The sequence below is a fragment of the Pleuronectes platessa genome, chromosome 18 (genome assembly GCF_947347685.1).
Source record: "Pleuronectes platessa chromosome 18, fPlePla1.1, whole genome shotgun sequence".
Lineage (NCBI taxonomy): Eukaryota > Metazoa > Chordata > Actinopteri > Pleuronectiformes > Pleuronectidae > Pleuronectes > Pleuronectes platessa.
In genome coordinates, this window is record NC_070643.1 from 20,300,992 (window position 1) to 20,315,413 (window position 14,422).

A 14,422-nucleotide genomic window follows, 5' to 3' on the forward strand; every position below is an offset into this window, starting at 1 on the left:
CGGAACCATGGACCCGTGCTTGTTTCACACCGTGCAGTTGTGTGACCGGACAGTGTGTTCCCCAGCTGATCCATCAAGGTAACGTTGTCTGCCCGATTGTTCCCTAAACAAACCCGCGTTCCCTCTCCTTTTCCTCACACCTCGTCGCAGCTGAACTGAGCCAACCCGCCGTCTGCGTTCGAACAGATCATGAGCAAGGACTCCCAGATGCGGGCTGCGATCAACCAAAAGCTGATCGAGATGGGGGAGCGGGAGCGGTGAGTGTCTGCCCGGGGGAGATGCACCGCCTCGGCCATGGCTCCTTTCATTCACTGTGGTTTGTGTTTATTTGACGTGTGGCCGCAGGTTGAAGGAGCTGCTCAGGGCCAAGCTGGTGGAGTGTGGGTGGAAGGACCAGCTGAAGGCACAATGCAAAGGTACTGTGTGTTTTGTGTGTGTGTAAGTGTGTGTTGTGTGTTGTGTGTGTGTGTGTGTGTGTGTGTGTGTGTGTGTGTGTGTGTGTGTGTGTGTGTGTGTGTGTGTGTGTGTGTGTGTGTGTGTTTCAGGGGTAAACAGGGTTGCAGCCAAATCCACTACAACTGAACTTAATGGTGATGCCTTCTTCAAATGTAAATAAACAACCAAAAGTCTTTTGTGGACTCAGACACTTGAACCCCCCCAACCCTTGTTGGGTGAACTATCCCCTTAAGGTTAGGCCTCAGTTAAAGGTTATGGATAAATATTAAGTATGGTAACTGTTAATGTAAGTCAATGAAATGTGCTCTGACATCTTTTCTAGCAAAAGTCAGGACTAGTAAACCTCATGGGGACCAAATCTGATTCCTAAGGTTGTAGTTAAGGTTAGGGCTAATATGTGAAGTGTGTGTGTGGGGGGGGGGGGGGGGTAAAGTTCGGGTTAGGCATGAATTGGTCCTGGGATGAAGTTTTGGTTTGGCTGTCCTCAAGGCAAAGTTCTAGTAAGGATAAACTTGTGTATCTCTCTTTTCCAGATGTGATCAGAGAAAAGGGCCTGGAGCATGTGACCGTGGAGGACCTGGTCACAGAAGTCACACCAAAAGGAAGAGGTAAAGCTCATATATTACATAGAGCCTTGTGTATTATTATTACTATTATTATTATAACGTTATTACTCCCTCTAACTCCGGTACAGCTGTGCAGAGTAAAGGAGCTCAACTCTCTAAGCGCAATCATCTACTTCTTGACCTTATTTTTTACATTTTCTCCTCCCCTCTCTGCAGCTCTGGTACCGGACAGTGTGAAGAAAGAGCTGCTGCAGAGAATCCGAGCTTTTCTGGCTCAACACGCGACTTTGTGAATGAGACGACGAAGAGACATTTTTTTTGTACTCACTGTAAATCCACAAGTCCGACTGTTTGTTGCCATCGTGAGCATTGCAGAGTTGTTGCTTTTATTTTGTATCGTGTGTTTTCATATTGATTTAAGTTTGTTATGCAGCAGTTTTGGGGGGGAAATGCAAATAAAGTCATGCCTATTTTGTTCACTAGGGGTGCTGTCCTTTATTGTATCGTCAGTGAAGATCTGTTGGATCTGTTTTTCTTCTTCTTTTACAAACTGTTTAATCACGAATGAGATCAGAGATGTTTGATAACATTCTAAACATTGTGGTGGAAATTCCATTGTCTCTTGAATTTTTCAGGTATGAATGTGAGAAGGAGGAGATATAGCTGGGTTGAGTACTTCTGATGTTCTTAGTAAGTGCATTGTTATTAAATATACATCTAATTATAATACAACCAGCTGTTTAATCTCTTAAAAGAAAGGTTGTGTCTTGGGGGAAGTACAATTTCCCCCCCGCCGCAGACAGACACTCATCAGACTTAATGCAGCTTCAGTTGCACAATTTTCATTTCTTTTTTTTGTACCGCTCAGAGGAAGTTGGCGTGTTGCACTCACCCTGCACTCAAACCCTGAACCTGCTGGACGGTGTCCCTGCTTCTGTGTGCGACTTCACACAAGTTAAGATTGTACAGGTCTTGAATAGCAAGACACTGTGTCGGGGGGGGGGGGGGGGGTATTTTTATTTCAAGGGATTTTGGTGCGTGGGCAGTGTGAGAGCTTGTGTGTGTTTGTTCCAGGAGAGTAGCTTTCTCAATGTGTTGCTGTTCTTTACAGCTCCTCCACAATTTGGCACTAAACATCATCCGCTCATGAATATATAACCTAACACTCTCTGTAATAATGAAGGATGTGGTTCTGACTCCAGAGCTGCAGGACACAGATCAACTGTTATTATTATTATATCATATTCCTTCATTGTTTTTCGTGCTCTGCCTGCGTTAAGTACAAAACCAAAAAGTCTATTAGCAGCATTACTACTCTAGCTGCTGCTGTTATTACCATTATTTTATGCATGAGTATCACTGTTGTCATACAGCAGTTACACAACACTTACACAATGATTTCTCTCTTTTCTCCCCCACCCAACATGAATCGGATTCTGTTGTTGGTTTCTACTGGGTTAAAGCCAATCTCCACTGTTGCCAAGTGCTTTCTGGGAACAGGTTTTTTTCTAATGTCTTCTTCCTTCTGTTTAAAATTCCATGAGATCCTGTGTGTTGTGACTTTGTGTGATGAGCAAAAGACTGATTCTGGACGTTTTACTGTTTTACTGGGTTATGATGAGCCCCAGCTTCACCCAGCAGCTTCAATCACAGTTATTAATATGTTGATATTCTTGTTGTTATGCAACTTTTGCCCAGTGTGGAGGGAGATGAGGTAATGGGTGAAAACAATGACTGACTCTGAAGTCACAGTAAATGTCTGATTTTTATCTGTCAGCATGTCATCACAGACTAAAAATAAGTCGTCTCCATACGGTATGGAAAGGTCACATATTTCCTCTTTCTGGTTTATTGTCCCCCAAGGTTGTCGCAGACATTCGTCTCGTGATGACAAGGCTGTGACCCCCCCCCCCCCCCCCCCCCGCTGCAGTGTCGACAGTCTAATTGACACAAGAGTCCATTAGTGATCCCACAGCTTAGCACCTGCACACATCTGAGGGAATGAAGTCGCAGCTGAAGACAATGACACTTTGGTTTGCATGAACCTCCACGATATCCAACACACGAGGAGAGGAATTGTGTGTTGCTCCACAATCCACCGGATGTGTACACATGGGGTGTGGACAAATCCAGAAGTATCTGTCAGTATGACACAATGTTGTGTAATTAAATAAAGTCTGTACATATCTATCAAACATGTGTATTCATGTCTGAGAAAAGTACACGATGTGTGCACAAGCTTGGCCACTAAGTAGAAGTAGTAATAAAGTATTTTTTATTAATACATGAAAACATTCCTCCAGATTTTAACAAACAAAGCAAAACATACAAATTAATTTTACATTTGCAATAAGACAGATTCTGATAAGTCTAGTACAAGACCCCTGGGATAAAGAAATTTGGTGTTCACTGTTTTGTGTAATTAAATATAAATCATGAGCACAATTAACACTAGAATGGAAAGACATACACACAAAAACCTATAGATGCAATGTGAGGTATTAGAGAATGTATTCATTGGTTGTTGTGTTGTATTTCATCCTGTTGTTCAGATTTTGTTGTGTCAAACTTTTGGTTTCCATATAAACTTGGGACATGTTTCTAATTTTAAGTTTATTTCCAGTAATTCTGTCTTGAACAGCCCCTCGATGATTTCACTTTGAGCTTTTTATAACTTCAACTTCTATTTCCTCCTCCTCCTCCTCCTCCTCTCTTCTGACCCGTGTGTGACTCTCTCTGCACGTTTGGTTTGGTGTGATCCTTCAGATTGAGTCTGAACTTCATGTCCCTGTGGTGATGTCTGCTGTCACCTCCCATGTCTCAGGTGAGAGGCGGAACAATGAGCAGCAGCATAAAGACTCGGCTCACAGCCCGTGTCTCTCTACCTCTCTCTCTCTCTCTCTGTGTCTCTACACCTGACACAGCTGACAGGTGAACTGCTGCTTCTCTAACTGACACCAGGTGAGTTTTTATTCACTCTTAATTAACATTCTAATCTAATAACTTGTCATTGTGATTGCAACAGATGTTTTGTGTATTTGACTTCAATATCTCGAGCTGGTCTTTATGGGAATTTTCAGAGATTTAGCTTTTCTTCAAATTCATATTTTCCCCAAATCTTCTTTTGTGTAGATTCTTTAAACTCCTTCATATATTATAATTGTAAAACAGCATTGTTCTTTTCAGGTGAACTGATCCAGCATCTCCTCTGAGCTGCTCCTGAACAAAACACCGTGCTGAGGCGCCAGGACCTCCGGGAAACCCCCACCATGGAGTCGGTGTTGAGGCCGCTGGCTCTTCTGCTCACACTCTGGTGCTGCTGCAGTGAGTTACACACTGACCTTTGTACTTTTTAATACACACACTTGTTTAACATTGCATATTGTTGGTTTTGTGAATTTATAAGTGCACAAGATTCCCCCTGATATTGGAAAACACATCTGTTTGTTTCAGGTGCTCAACTCATTTCCAGCATTAGTCCACGTCGTGGAAGCACCAACGGAGGAACACGACTCACAATCATAGGATCAGGTGAGTGGTTGAATTAAAGACCGGGTAATAAAGCTATATCACTTATTATCTAATACATATATAGATATATTGATTATGCATTGTGTACGTGCTGTGAGGTGATACAACATATACATCTCTATCTGATTCCAGCTCTTGCTTAAACCCTCACATAGTTTACTCAATTTTGTCAATGATCTAATGATTCGATGTAAAACGATGCTGCTTAAATCTAATCTCACAAACCCCCCAAAAACAAGAGTGAGTATTGTTTTTCATTCCAGTTATGAGACTTTAAACTGTTAAGGAGGCATAAAATTGATTTCATATATTTGTTCTCACATTGATGACTGTGGATATTTCCTTCCACGTCCAGGTTTTTCCCAGGAGGGACAGTTCCAGCTGAATCCCAAAGACGACACCTACGGGAACCATGTGACTCTGGTGTCGAGTACCTTGTCCATCCCCTGCGATGTGGAGAAAGACTCCACACACGGCAACCAGATCATGTGTTACACCAGGTACGCTCCGGGCTGACGGGGACTTTCTAACACAACACACAATAACGTATTCACGCCACTTCAGCAGAGACTCTCACTTGTTTCCTACACAGGGCGTCACCCCAAGCTTGGTATGTGGTCCATGTCACGGTGGACGGGGTGGCCATTCACGACAGCAAAATATGCCGGGGACATCTCAACCATTGCAATTTTTTGGTAAGTTCTACGGTTCAATCTACAGTTTAACTTCTTCCCCAGGTCGTCCCCTGCTGTCAGGTTTGGATTGTTCACACATGCCTCTTTTGTCCTGTCTCTCCTCAGTCCGTTTGGTGGCGCACCCCCACCATCAGTTCTGTTACTCCAGTCAGCGGCCCCCCAGGTACAGCCCCCCCCCTTCAGCACGTGGTCGTCACTTCAGACCAGTTTGAACTCTGAACTAAACCCAACTTCCATATCTCTGCAGGCACAATCTTGACAGTGCGAGGCCGGATCTTCACCGACGTGTACGGAAGCAACACGGATGTGAGCACCAATGGCCTCAATGTCAGATTTGTGAGGTATAAAGATAAAATGACACTTGATATTGTTTCCCAAATACAGATGTGAATTATTGTTTTAAGACACATAACATAGGTCTTTAAAGTTAAGAGCAGTTGTGCCGGGCCGATGGTAGCAGCTCATACCTGTGTTAAGATATCAGTTTTATAGTGAAATTAAATTAGCTTTATTACTTTTCATGTGCATGGCTTATATATAAGTTAGAATATTTAGAACACAACTTTTCAAAATAAAAGCACAGTAATTCCACTAAGTGTAAAGCATTTCAGCAAAAAAAAAAAAATTTAATGTGATGTTGAAATTTTATGTTACACTAAAGAAGAGGTCTATATTTCATGCTGTGTGAAAAATTTGAAGTATACATTTAAGTGCAGATTCTTAGTTTTATGATTTGGCAGCAGTTGATCTTGTTTCTCTTGCAGGTCCTACATCGGAGGAATGCCATGTGAGATGCTGAAACCACAGTCAGATGAACTGTAAGTGTGCTTTTCTACATGTGGACGGGGATAAGAAATGAAATTAAAGTAAAAACGCAGCATAGTGAGAAGTAAAATGTATAATTTTATACGTCGCTAACATTCTTTCAAACGTTTCTTAAGATATAACCTGCGACTGGATTCAGAAACTTCCTGGAACGGCCTCATGAGCTGCAGAATGACGGGAACATATGTTGGTGAGCTGGTTTGCTGCACAGTTACAGAGCTGCCAACTCTCACGCTTCCGCCGTGTGACACGCGCTTTTGCATATTTTCACACGCACTCACGCCACACATCCAATTTCTCACGCCAAAAAAAACCTGGATCTTTGAAGTGAAGCGCATGACTAAATCTATTTTAACTTGTTGACGAGACGAGACGAAAATGTTGGTGGTTGACTAAGTCACGATCATTTTTTAAAACATCATCGTATCAGGCCGTCATGAAGTACCAGGAGCGGGCGAGTGTGTGTGTGTGTGTGTGTGTGTGTGTGTGCCCCAGATAGCGCACCTATGGCAAGCCGATTGAGTATTTATTCCATATCCTTGATATCAAGTTTCAGTCCCCTCCACTAGTTCGGTCATTGTCAGCACTAGTTGGACATTTGGTCGCACTAGTTCGGTATTTTACTGAACTAGTTGAACCAAAAATCTTACTAGTCACTCTTTTTCAGCAACTAGTGGCACTTTTGTTCAACTAGTTAAACAGAAACCTTACTAGTAACACTGTATGCCACACTAGTAGAGCCAAAGTCTCTACTAGTGGGCTTTTTGCTGCACTAGTTGCCCTTTGGACCGAACTAGTAATGCTGAAAGTGTTACTAGCTTACTAGTGAGCTGCAAAAGCTCTGACATGTAAGCTAGTCAAACATGGATTCAGCTTACTAGTAAACTAGTGGCCTCCAATTTTCTGCACTAGTAAACTAGTGGGAGCCCAAATGCACACTAGTAAACTAGTGCAGCCAAAAAAACCACTAGTTTACTAGTAAAAAGCCTATTTTGACCTTACTAGCAAACTAGTAAGGTGCAAAATGTGTACTAGTAAACTAGTAGGGTCAAAAAAAACCACTAGTTTACTAGTAAACACCTATTTTGCACCTTACTAGCAAACTAGGAGGGTGCAAAATGTTTACTAGTAAGCTAGTGGGCTTGAAATGGGCACAAGTTTACTAGTTGCAGTGTTTTGTGACCTTACTAGCAAACTAGTCAGGCTGAAAGGGCTTACTAGTAAGCTAGTGGCAGCCAAAATGCCGACTAGCTTACTAGTGGCACTTCTGGACATACATGCTAATGAGGGGATTCAATTTGAAGCTTCCTATTGGCTCTCCAGCAAGAGCTCCAGCCAGCAAAATATTAACCCTATAAAGCCTGGTGAGGTTTCACTGCGGTGAACTGCAGCTCCTTGCTTACTATCCAAACAGAATAAACACGTACATGTGTGTGTGCATCAGATTCATTATTGTTTTTGAACAACAATGAAACAAAGGTAAAAATATTTAATCTATTAGGTGACAGGGTTTTCAGTCCGTGAATCCAGTAGTGTTCCCTCCTCTCACTAGTCTGTTTTTATTTTTAGTTGTTTCTTCACTTTATTGTAAAATACTTTGAGCTACTAATGAACCCTAATGAATTTACATTTAATCAAATGTAACATTTTAGGCATGGCTGCAAAAATAACCCTCACATGCCATAAAAGATTGTTGCTAAAAGGTTTAGATCATCACAATTCAGAGCGGGCACTTTAAGGCTTTGAAACACAGTTTGAACCCTGACCAATCAAAATCCTTGTCCCGCCTGCCTCATTTGCTTACAGTCCACTAGTTTACTAGTGGACATTTGCGCCCCACTAGCTTACTAGTGGCTGCATTTGCACTTTACATGTTAACTAGTGAGGCATAATTGTCCACTAGTAAACTAGTTCGGGTCTGTTTGACCTTACTAGTTAACTAGTGCGGCTTAAAAAGAGTCACTAGTTAACTAGTAAGAGCCAAAATGTCCACTAGTCACACTAGTGAGGTTGTTTTTTACCTTACTAGTAAACTAGTGAGGCTCAAAATGGCTCACTAGCTTACTAGTGGAGCCTAAAAGTCCACTAGTAAGCTAGTTGGGGTCTTTTTGGCCGTACTAGTGAGCTAGTCACAGCCACATTATTTTACTAGTAAACTAGTAAGGTCCAAAAAGAGCCACTAGTAAACTAGTGGCCCTGATATTGCCATCACTAGCTTACTAGTGGAAGACATTTTGTCTCACTAGCTCGACTCTGTATAAAACATGTAAGGACTTTGACCGAGCATGTTGAACATTTTTCTTACATGTTGGCCATTTTCTTCAACTAGTTCAGCTTTGCTCAGAACTAGTGAACGAATGTGCGCAACTAGTAAGACATCTGATCGACATGTTGGGCTTTATTTCCAGCTAGTTGGCATTTTGGGCACACTAGTTGACATTATCATCTTACTAGTTTGACAAAACTGCTTACTAGTCGACATGTGCATGCAACTAGTTAACTAGTGAAATTCTGTATTGTCCTACATGTTATCTAGTGACCTTTTATCACATCACTAGTTAACTAGTTGCGTGCGCATGTCGACTAGTAAGCAGTTCCGCCCCCCGCCCCGCGCACTCGCTCAGAGACACAAGACCAGAGCTCGTTCACGTGAAGGAGCTGGTCACTGACTCACCGGCTGCTCAGTGGAAACAGTGAAAACACAGAGTTTCTCTGGTCTCAGCTGATCAGAGCTCAGCGTCTTGATCAGAGCAGAAGCTGCAGTTGGTTTCTACCGAGCTGCAGTTTCTGTGTCCGCCTCCAGCCTGACCTGCTCTCACTTTTCGTTTAAATATTTCGCCAACTAAAATATATATTTTTAAGCTATTAGGCTGCAGCTATATGTTTTTATTTATTTAAAAATAGGGTACTTCTTATTTCATACATTTTCCACAAATACGGGGAGGACTCAAATAACCCAACAAAGGTCTGTGTTTAAATATTTCAAAGTAGGCCGACACTTGCCTGTGTATTTTCTTCTCTTCATAAGCGTTTGGTTTTTCCTTTGTTGTAACAGGTAAAAATATCAATCAAATGTCAACAGTTTTCTTTATTGTTGTTCGATAATTTCATAAATGCAACAAACCATAGTTTAGTATAGTATAACTTTATATAAAACTTTATTAGCTTTGTTATCAAATATGTTTTGCGGCTCCAGACAAATTTTATTTTGGGGAAGAGGGTCCATTGTGTTGCTTAAAAAGGCTACTGTTAAGCACTTTATTTGTTGCACTTTTTTGTCTGATGGAAAGTGTGGTGGGAGGCGAACATAAATCATTAACTGCTCTTAAGAATACAATTATTTAAAATATAGGTTAGGTTTCAGTTCAGAATTAGTTGAAAACCATTGTAATCAAAATTTCAATCAACCTACCTTGGTCAAATCTTAAACAAAGGTCTATTAATTAGGCTATATTGTGGTCATTGAGGTACAACAATAGTTTTCTGGTTGAATGTTCAGCTCAAGGCTAGAAGGCCCTACAAGTCATGATCAGAGGAACATGAATCAGAAGAAGTTCAGGTATTGCACATCTTTAGCATACCACCCAAAAATCCACTAGAATGCAGGAAACAACATCTACTTAAACCAACATTTCCTGGGGGTGGACCTTCAGCTATGTCTTTGCGTCACAGAATGTAACCAATGTTGTCCATCTCCAGTCGGCCGCTCCTATCAACGACTTCGGGCCCCAAAGGCCACCAGAATGCAGCGAACAACATGGATACAACGCCAAATTCCAACAATTCCCTGATATTTGAGCCACCAACGTGTGTGGCTGTGTGCGCGGCAAAATGTTGGTCACCCCCGACAAAATCTCACTCCAAGGTTTTTTGAAAAGTTGGCAGCTCTGCAGTTATAAGCTGCATTTAATGTGTGTATTTTTTAAATTGATCAAACAGCTTTTCACTTATTACGTTTGATTTCCAACAGGGCATCACAACTTGAGCTACATTCTGGATTCTGAATTTGGAAGGTAAAGCATTGTGCCAACTCCAAGTGTTTATATGTTGACGTCCAGATACAGTTAAGTGAACTGATACCACACACAACTGCATTAATAATGTTTATCTTTCCATTCTATAGGAGTTCGACCGATTTGAGTCTGTATAAGGTTTCATCTGTGGATAAACTGTCCATGGTCCAGACCTACGCAGGTACTTCACACAGCCAGACATGTGTTCACAGTGAATGTTCAGTGAGTCTCGTTACGGTGACATGTTTGTTGCTTTCTCTCGAGCAGAGGTGACAGGAGTCTCTCCATCCGAGGGCAGCGTCCTGGGCGGAACCCTGCTGACCGTCCACGGACGCTTCTTCGACCAAACCGATCGGCCGGCGCGTGTTCTCGTTGGAGGTAAACGTCACGATCAGAGTTTTGGAAAACTTTGAACAGAAACTCCTTGGCTGCAGCCAAGTTTCCAGCACCCACAGCTGTACCGATATTGTTTCACTGTTTTAAGTATTGCTGCATTGTTGTGGCGCGTCTCCACTAAACAAAACCCTCCACCTGGTTGGGACCCATTGTCGTGCAGTGGTAGTAATCCCTTTCAACACCACACAATGTGCACATACTTTACAACAAAGGAAAACATGTGCGGTAGAATTGCTGCACAATAGAAGAGAATTTTCTGAGATACTGAGAGACAGTAGACCGTGACGCTCTGTCACAATATTGCATGAGTCATTTAACAAGCTGTTGACTTTGAGTTCAGCTCATGATTGACACATTTGTATGGGAAGTCATTATTTCTCAATCTCAGCTCCGCAATGAAATCGGTTGAGGGAAAGTAAATACAAATAATATGTTACATTTTAAATGATTATAAACCAGATAATAGTGTAAAATGACAGTAGAACCGTAGGAAATAATTAATCTAATGACATGTGTTAAGATCTTCATGTCTACAATAGATTTCATATATTGATAAAATCATGTGTAACTGCAACTGACCAGAGTAAAGATTAATCATATGGTCTAAGTTAAACAACCATTCACAAAATATACTTGTGTGAGTATTTCTGAATATGTCTACGATCACAAATACCTTCATCTTGTAAACTGGGATGTCACAACAATAAATAGATGTAGGAAAGATGCATAGTACAAACAAGTCACTCATGAACAGAATACTACATATAATAAATTATAAGCATCTTAATCCAGCACTGAAAATAGAGGTACTTTGGACAATATAGCCTATACTATCATAAAGTAAGTACAATTTAACAAACCAGAAAAGCTTATTAAGTAGTAATACATCTATATAAAAATATTGCAATCAGAGTATTACTTTAAAGTAAAAAACGTGTTGAAATGGATACTATGAGTGTGTTATTATTAATATTACTACAGTGGACTAAAACTATGAAGTACAAATTGTCAATAAAGTACCTCACAATGGTATTTTAAGCCTTTTTAAGCACAGTGCAGTACTAGATGTACAAATGTCTTGTGAAGTAAAAGGGTTGAGAGCTCCTCTTGATTTTGTACCTGGACAAAAGCAATAATTCTATTTCCAGGAAAGAAGAAGATTCTCGATCGAAACTTCTCACATGATAATAAAGATAAGGTCGTGGCAGTGGAATGTTATTTTGTACTGTCATTCACCGGACAGTTTTCTTTCTTCAGGTCTGCCTTGTGAAATCAAGATGGTGTCCGATGACAGAATCATGTGCAGAACTGCCGAGCACCAGATGAACAACAACAGCGTCTTCCCAGGTGGGGACATGCCGTCTCTCTGTCTTTGTCCTGTAATGAGATGCGGGCTTCACTTGTCTCAAACCATCTCAGTGTTTGTTGCTGTGTCATTGTTCGTTCAGCGCCTGAACTTCCATTGTCAACTCGATCACTGGAAGAATTTAAAGCAGCTTCCTGAGAACCCAGTTTACTGGAAGATGTCTTATCACTTGTCACGGTCCATCAGGTCTTTGATTTGCTTTGTGCCGTGAGGAGATAATTTGTTATTTGACTGAGACAAATGCGTGTTTTTATTCACGCATCAAAGGGTTGCTAACCCCAAAGACTGGAAACGGGAGAAACCGGCCAGTCCAATTTCAGATGGGGGATTTTTATACTTCTCTCTTATCTGCATACTAAATGTTAAATGTTAAATTCATTATTAACATGTTTTAATACAGATTTCCTGAGAGCCAACCTGATTTAAAAGTATTTTAGCAGGGGCATGACCAACAAGACCTTGGCTTTACCAGACAAATACATTTTTAATTTTTTGTCGAATTTGTTTTAAAGCCAAAGAGAAAGAACTCTGAATGTCCTGGTCATTCCTTGTGTGTTTGTTTATTTCCCACTTCAGGTAGCCGAGGTTTCAAGCTGGAAGTGTGGAACAACACTAAAACCTATGCCTTGACCGACATCTGGACCTACAACGAGAACACGACGGGATACTGGTCCCAGTGGGTCGACTCCTTGCAGCATGGCTTCCCATCTGGGTTCAACTTCTGCTCACGACTCAGAGGCTTCATTGTCCCTCCAGCCAGCGGTAACTTCAAGATAACCATGCAGTGTGACGACTCATGTGAACTCTACTTCAGCAACTCCGATCGCCCTGAAGACAAAGTATGACATGACAGTTTAGTTCAAGCTAAATAACATTATACAAATGGATCTCAAATTTATATATTCACATGATATCAACTCATTTTTTACATCCTCCACTTTAGGTCAAACTAATGAACCAGCCACGTTATACCAGTCAAAACTCTGTGTCTCAAGTGATGGTTCTCGAGAAAGGAAAACCGTAAGCATGGCTTCACGAATCCTCCAACATGTGTTCTACTGCTGCTGAGAACTTATACGTGAACCAACAAATCTCCCTTTGTCTCCAGCTACTACATCGAAGTATTACAACAGCAGTACGGCGCTGCAGCAGGTTTGAACATCGGCTTGATCAGCGAGAAGTCCTCTTATACACAATACCAGACCAGGGAGGCTCTCAACGAGATCCAGCTCATCGTGGCTCGATATGACGTGTTCGACGAGGAGCAGGTGTGTGGCGCCTCATCTGATGCTAACCTGATGCTAATGTACCTAACCTGATGTTAACCTACCTTAAGGGATGCTAAACTAATTAACCTATTGCTAACCCGATGCTAACCTACCTTAACTATTGCTAAACCTGTTGCTAATCTATCTTACCTGATGCTAACCTGATGCTAACCTACCTTAACTATTGCTAACCTGTTGCTAACCTGTTGCTAATCTATCTTAGCTGATGCTAACCTGATGCTAACCTACCTAAACTGTTGCTAACCTGTTGCTAATCTATCTTACCTGATGCTAACCTGATGCTAACATACCTAACCTGATGCTAACCTACCCTAAGGGATGCTAAACTAATTTACCTGTTGCTAACCTGTTGCTAATCTATCTTACCTGATGCCAACCCACCTTGACTGTTGCTAACCTTTTGCTAATCTGATGCTAACCGACCTTAACTATTGCTAAACCTGTTGCTAATCTATCTTACCTGATGCTAACCTGATGCTAACCTACCTTAACTATTGCTAACCTGTTGCTAATCTATCTTAGCTGATGCTAACCTGATGCTAACCTACCTAAACTGTTGCTAACCTGTTGCTAATCTATCTTACCTGATGCTAACCTGATGCTAACATACCTAACCTGATGCTAACCTACCCTAAGGGATGCTTAACTAACTTACCTGTTGCTAACCTGTTGCTAATCTATCTTACCTGATGCCAACCCACCTTGACTGTTTGCTAACCTGTTGCTAATCTATCTTACCTGATGCTAACCTGATGCTAACATACCTAACCTGATGCTAACCTACCCTAAGGGATGCTTAACTAACTTACCTGTTGCTAACCTGTTGCTAATCTATCTTACCTGATGCCAACCCACCTTGACTGTTTGCTAACCTTTTGCTAATCTATCTTACCTGATGCTAACCTGATGCTAATATACCTTACCTGATGCTTACCTACCCTAAGGGATGCTAACCTACCTTACCTGTTGCTAATGTGGTTAAATAAATCACCATAACGAATAGAAAACGTGTTCAGGATTTTGGAAAATGGAAAATAAATACTTGAAATGTAGGTTTTATACTGCTCTGTTATCTGTATGCTAAAGGCTACATCCAATTTCTAAGTGATTATTAGCTTAGCTTTGAATAACAGGGAGCGAGTCTTTTTTTTTTTAGATGAGAGAATTTATACTGAGCTCTTATCTTTATGCTAAAAGTTGAGCTAAAGCAGTTAACTTGGCAAAACACGTTAATTATCATAAATCTGATTCTGCACCTGGAGGTCGAGAGGTGCTGGGTGTTAGG

At 41.3% G+C, this 14,422-nt stretch overlaps 2 protein-coding genes across 3 annotated transcripts in view; both read left to right on the forward strand.

Moving 5' to 3' along the window:
• The first annotated feature begins 22 nt into the window (after positions 1-22).
• Positions 23-1,501, forward strand: LOC128461535 (transcription and mRNA export factor ENY2-2). Its single transcript, XM_053446495.1, has 4 exons — positions 23-257; positions 346-416; positions 990-1,064; positions 1,239-1,501. Exons 1-4 carry the CDS (start codon positions 190-192, stop codon positions 1,313-1,315), a joined length of 291 nt encoding a protein of 96 aa, XP_053302470.1. The 5' UTR covers positions 23-189; the 3' UTR covers positions 1,316-1,501.
• A 2,254-nt stretch (positions 1,502-3,755) lies between these two features.
• pkhd1l1.1 (PKHD1 like 1, tandem duplicate 1) overlaps positions 3,756-14,422 on the forward strand; it is a 37,264-nt gene continuing 26,597 nt past the window's right edge. The window contains exons 1-16 of one of the 2 annotated variants that reach the window (XM_053446494.1): positions 3,756-3,983; positions 4,194-4,346; positions 4,476-4,553; positions 4,909-5,053; positions 5,146-5,248; positions 5,354-5,411; positions 5,496-5,589; positions 6,013-6,066; positions 6,190-6,263; positions 10,044-10,086; positions 10,197-10,267; positions 10,354-10,464; positions 11,740-11,829; positions 12,425-12,687; positions 12,792-12,868; positions 12,957-13,116. In XM_053446494.1, the coding sequence (XP_053302469.1) occupies positions 4,292-4,346; positions 4,476-4,553; positions 4,909-5,053; positions 5,146-5,248; positions 5,354-5,411; positions 5,496-5,589; positions 6,013-6,066; positions 6,190-6,263; positions 10,044-10,086; positions 10,197-10,267; positions 10,354-10,464; positions 11,740-11,829; positions 12,425-12,687; positions 12,792-12,868; positions 12,957-13,116 (1,476 nt within the window). In that variant the 5' untranslated portion in view covers positions 3,756-3,983; positions 4,194-4,291. The remainder of the gene's footprint in view (positions 3,984-4,193; positions 4,347-4,475; positions 4,554-4,908; positions 5,054-5,145; positions 5,249-5,353; positions 5,412-5,495; positions 5,590-6,012; positions 6,067-6,189; positions 6,264-10,043; positions 10,087-10,196; positions 10,268-10,353; positions 10,465-11,739; positions 11,830-12,424; positions 12,688-12,791; positions 12,869-12,956; positions 13,117-14,422) is intronic. The other variant, XM_053446493.1, reaches the window with a different exon arrangement.

Bases quoted from the DNA above. Each gene is read 5' to 3' on its own strand.
- LOC128461535 (XM_053446495.1), top strand. From the start codon at position 190: ATGAGCAAGGACTCCCAGATGCGGGCTGCGATCAACCAAAAGCTGATC. The intron at 417-989 runs GTACTGTGTGTT...TCTCTTTTCCAG, and splicing joins GCTGAAGGCACAATGCAAAG to ATGTGATCAGAGAAAAGGGC. The intron at 1,065-1,238 runs GTAAAGCTCATA...CCCTCTCTGCAG, and splicing joins AGTCACACCAAAAGGAAGAG to CTCTGGTACCGGACAGTGTG.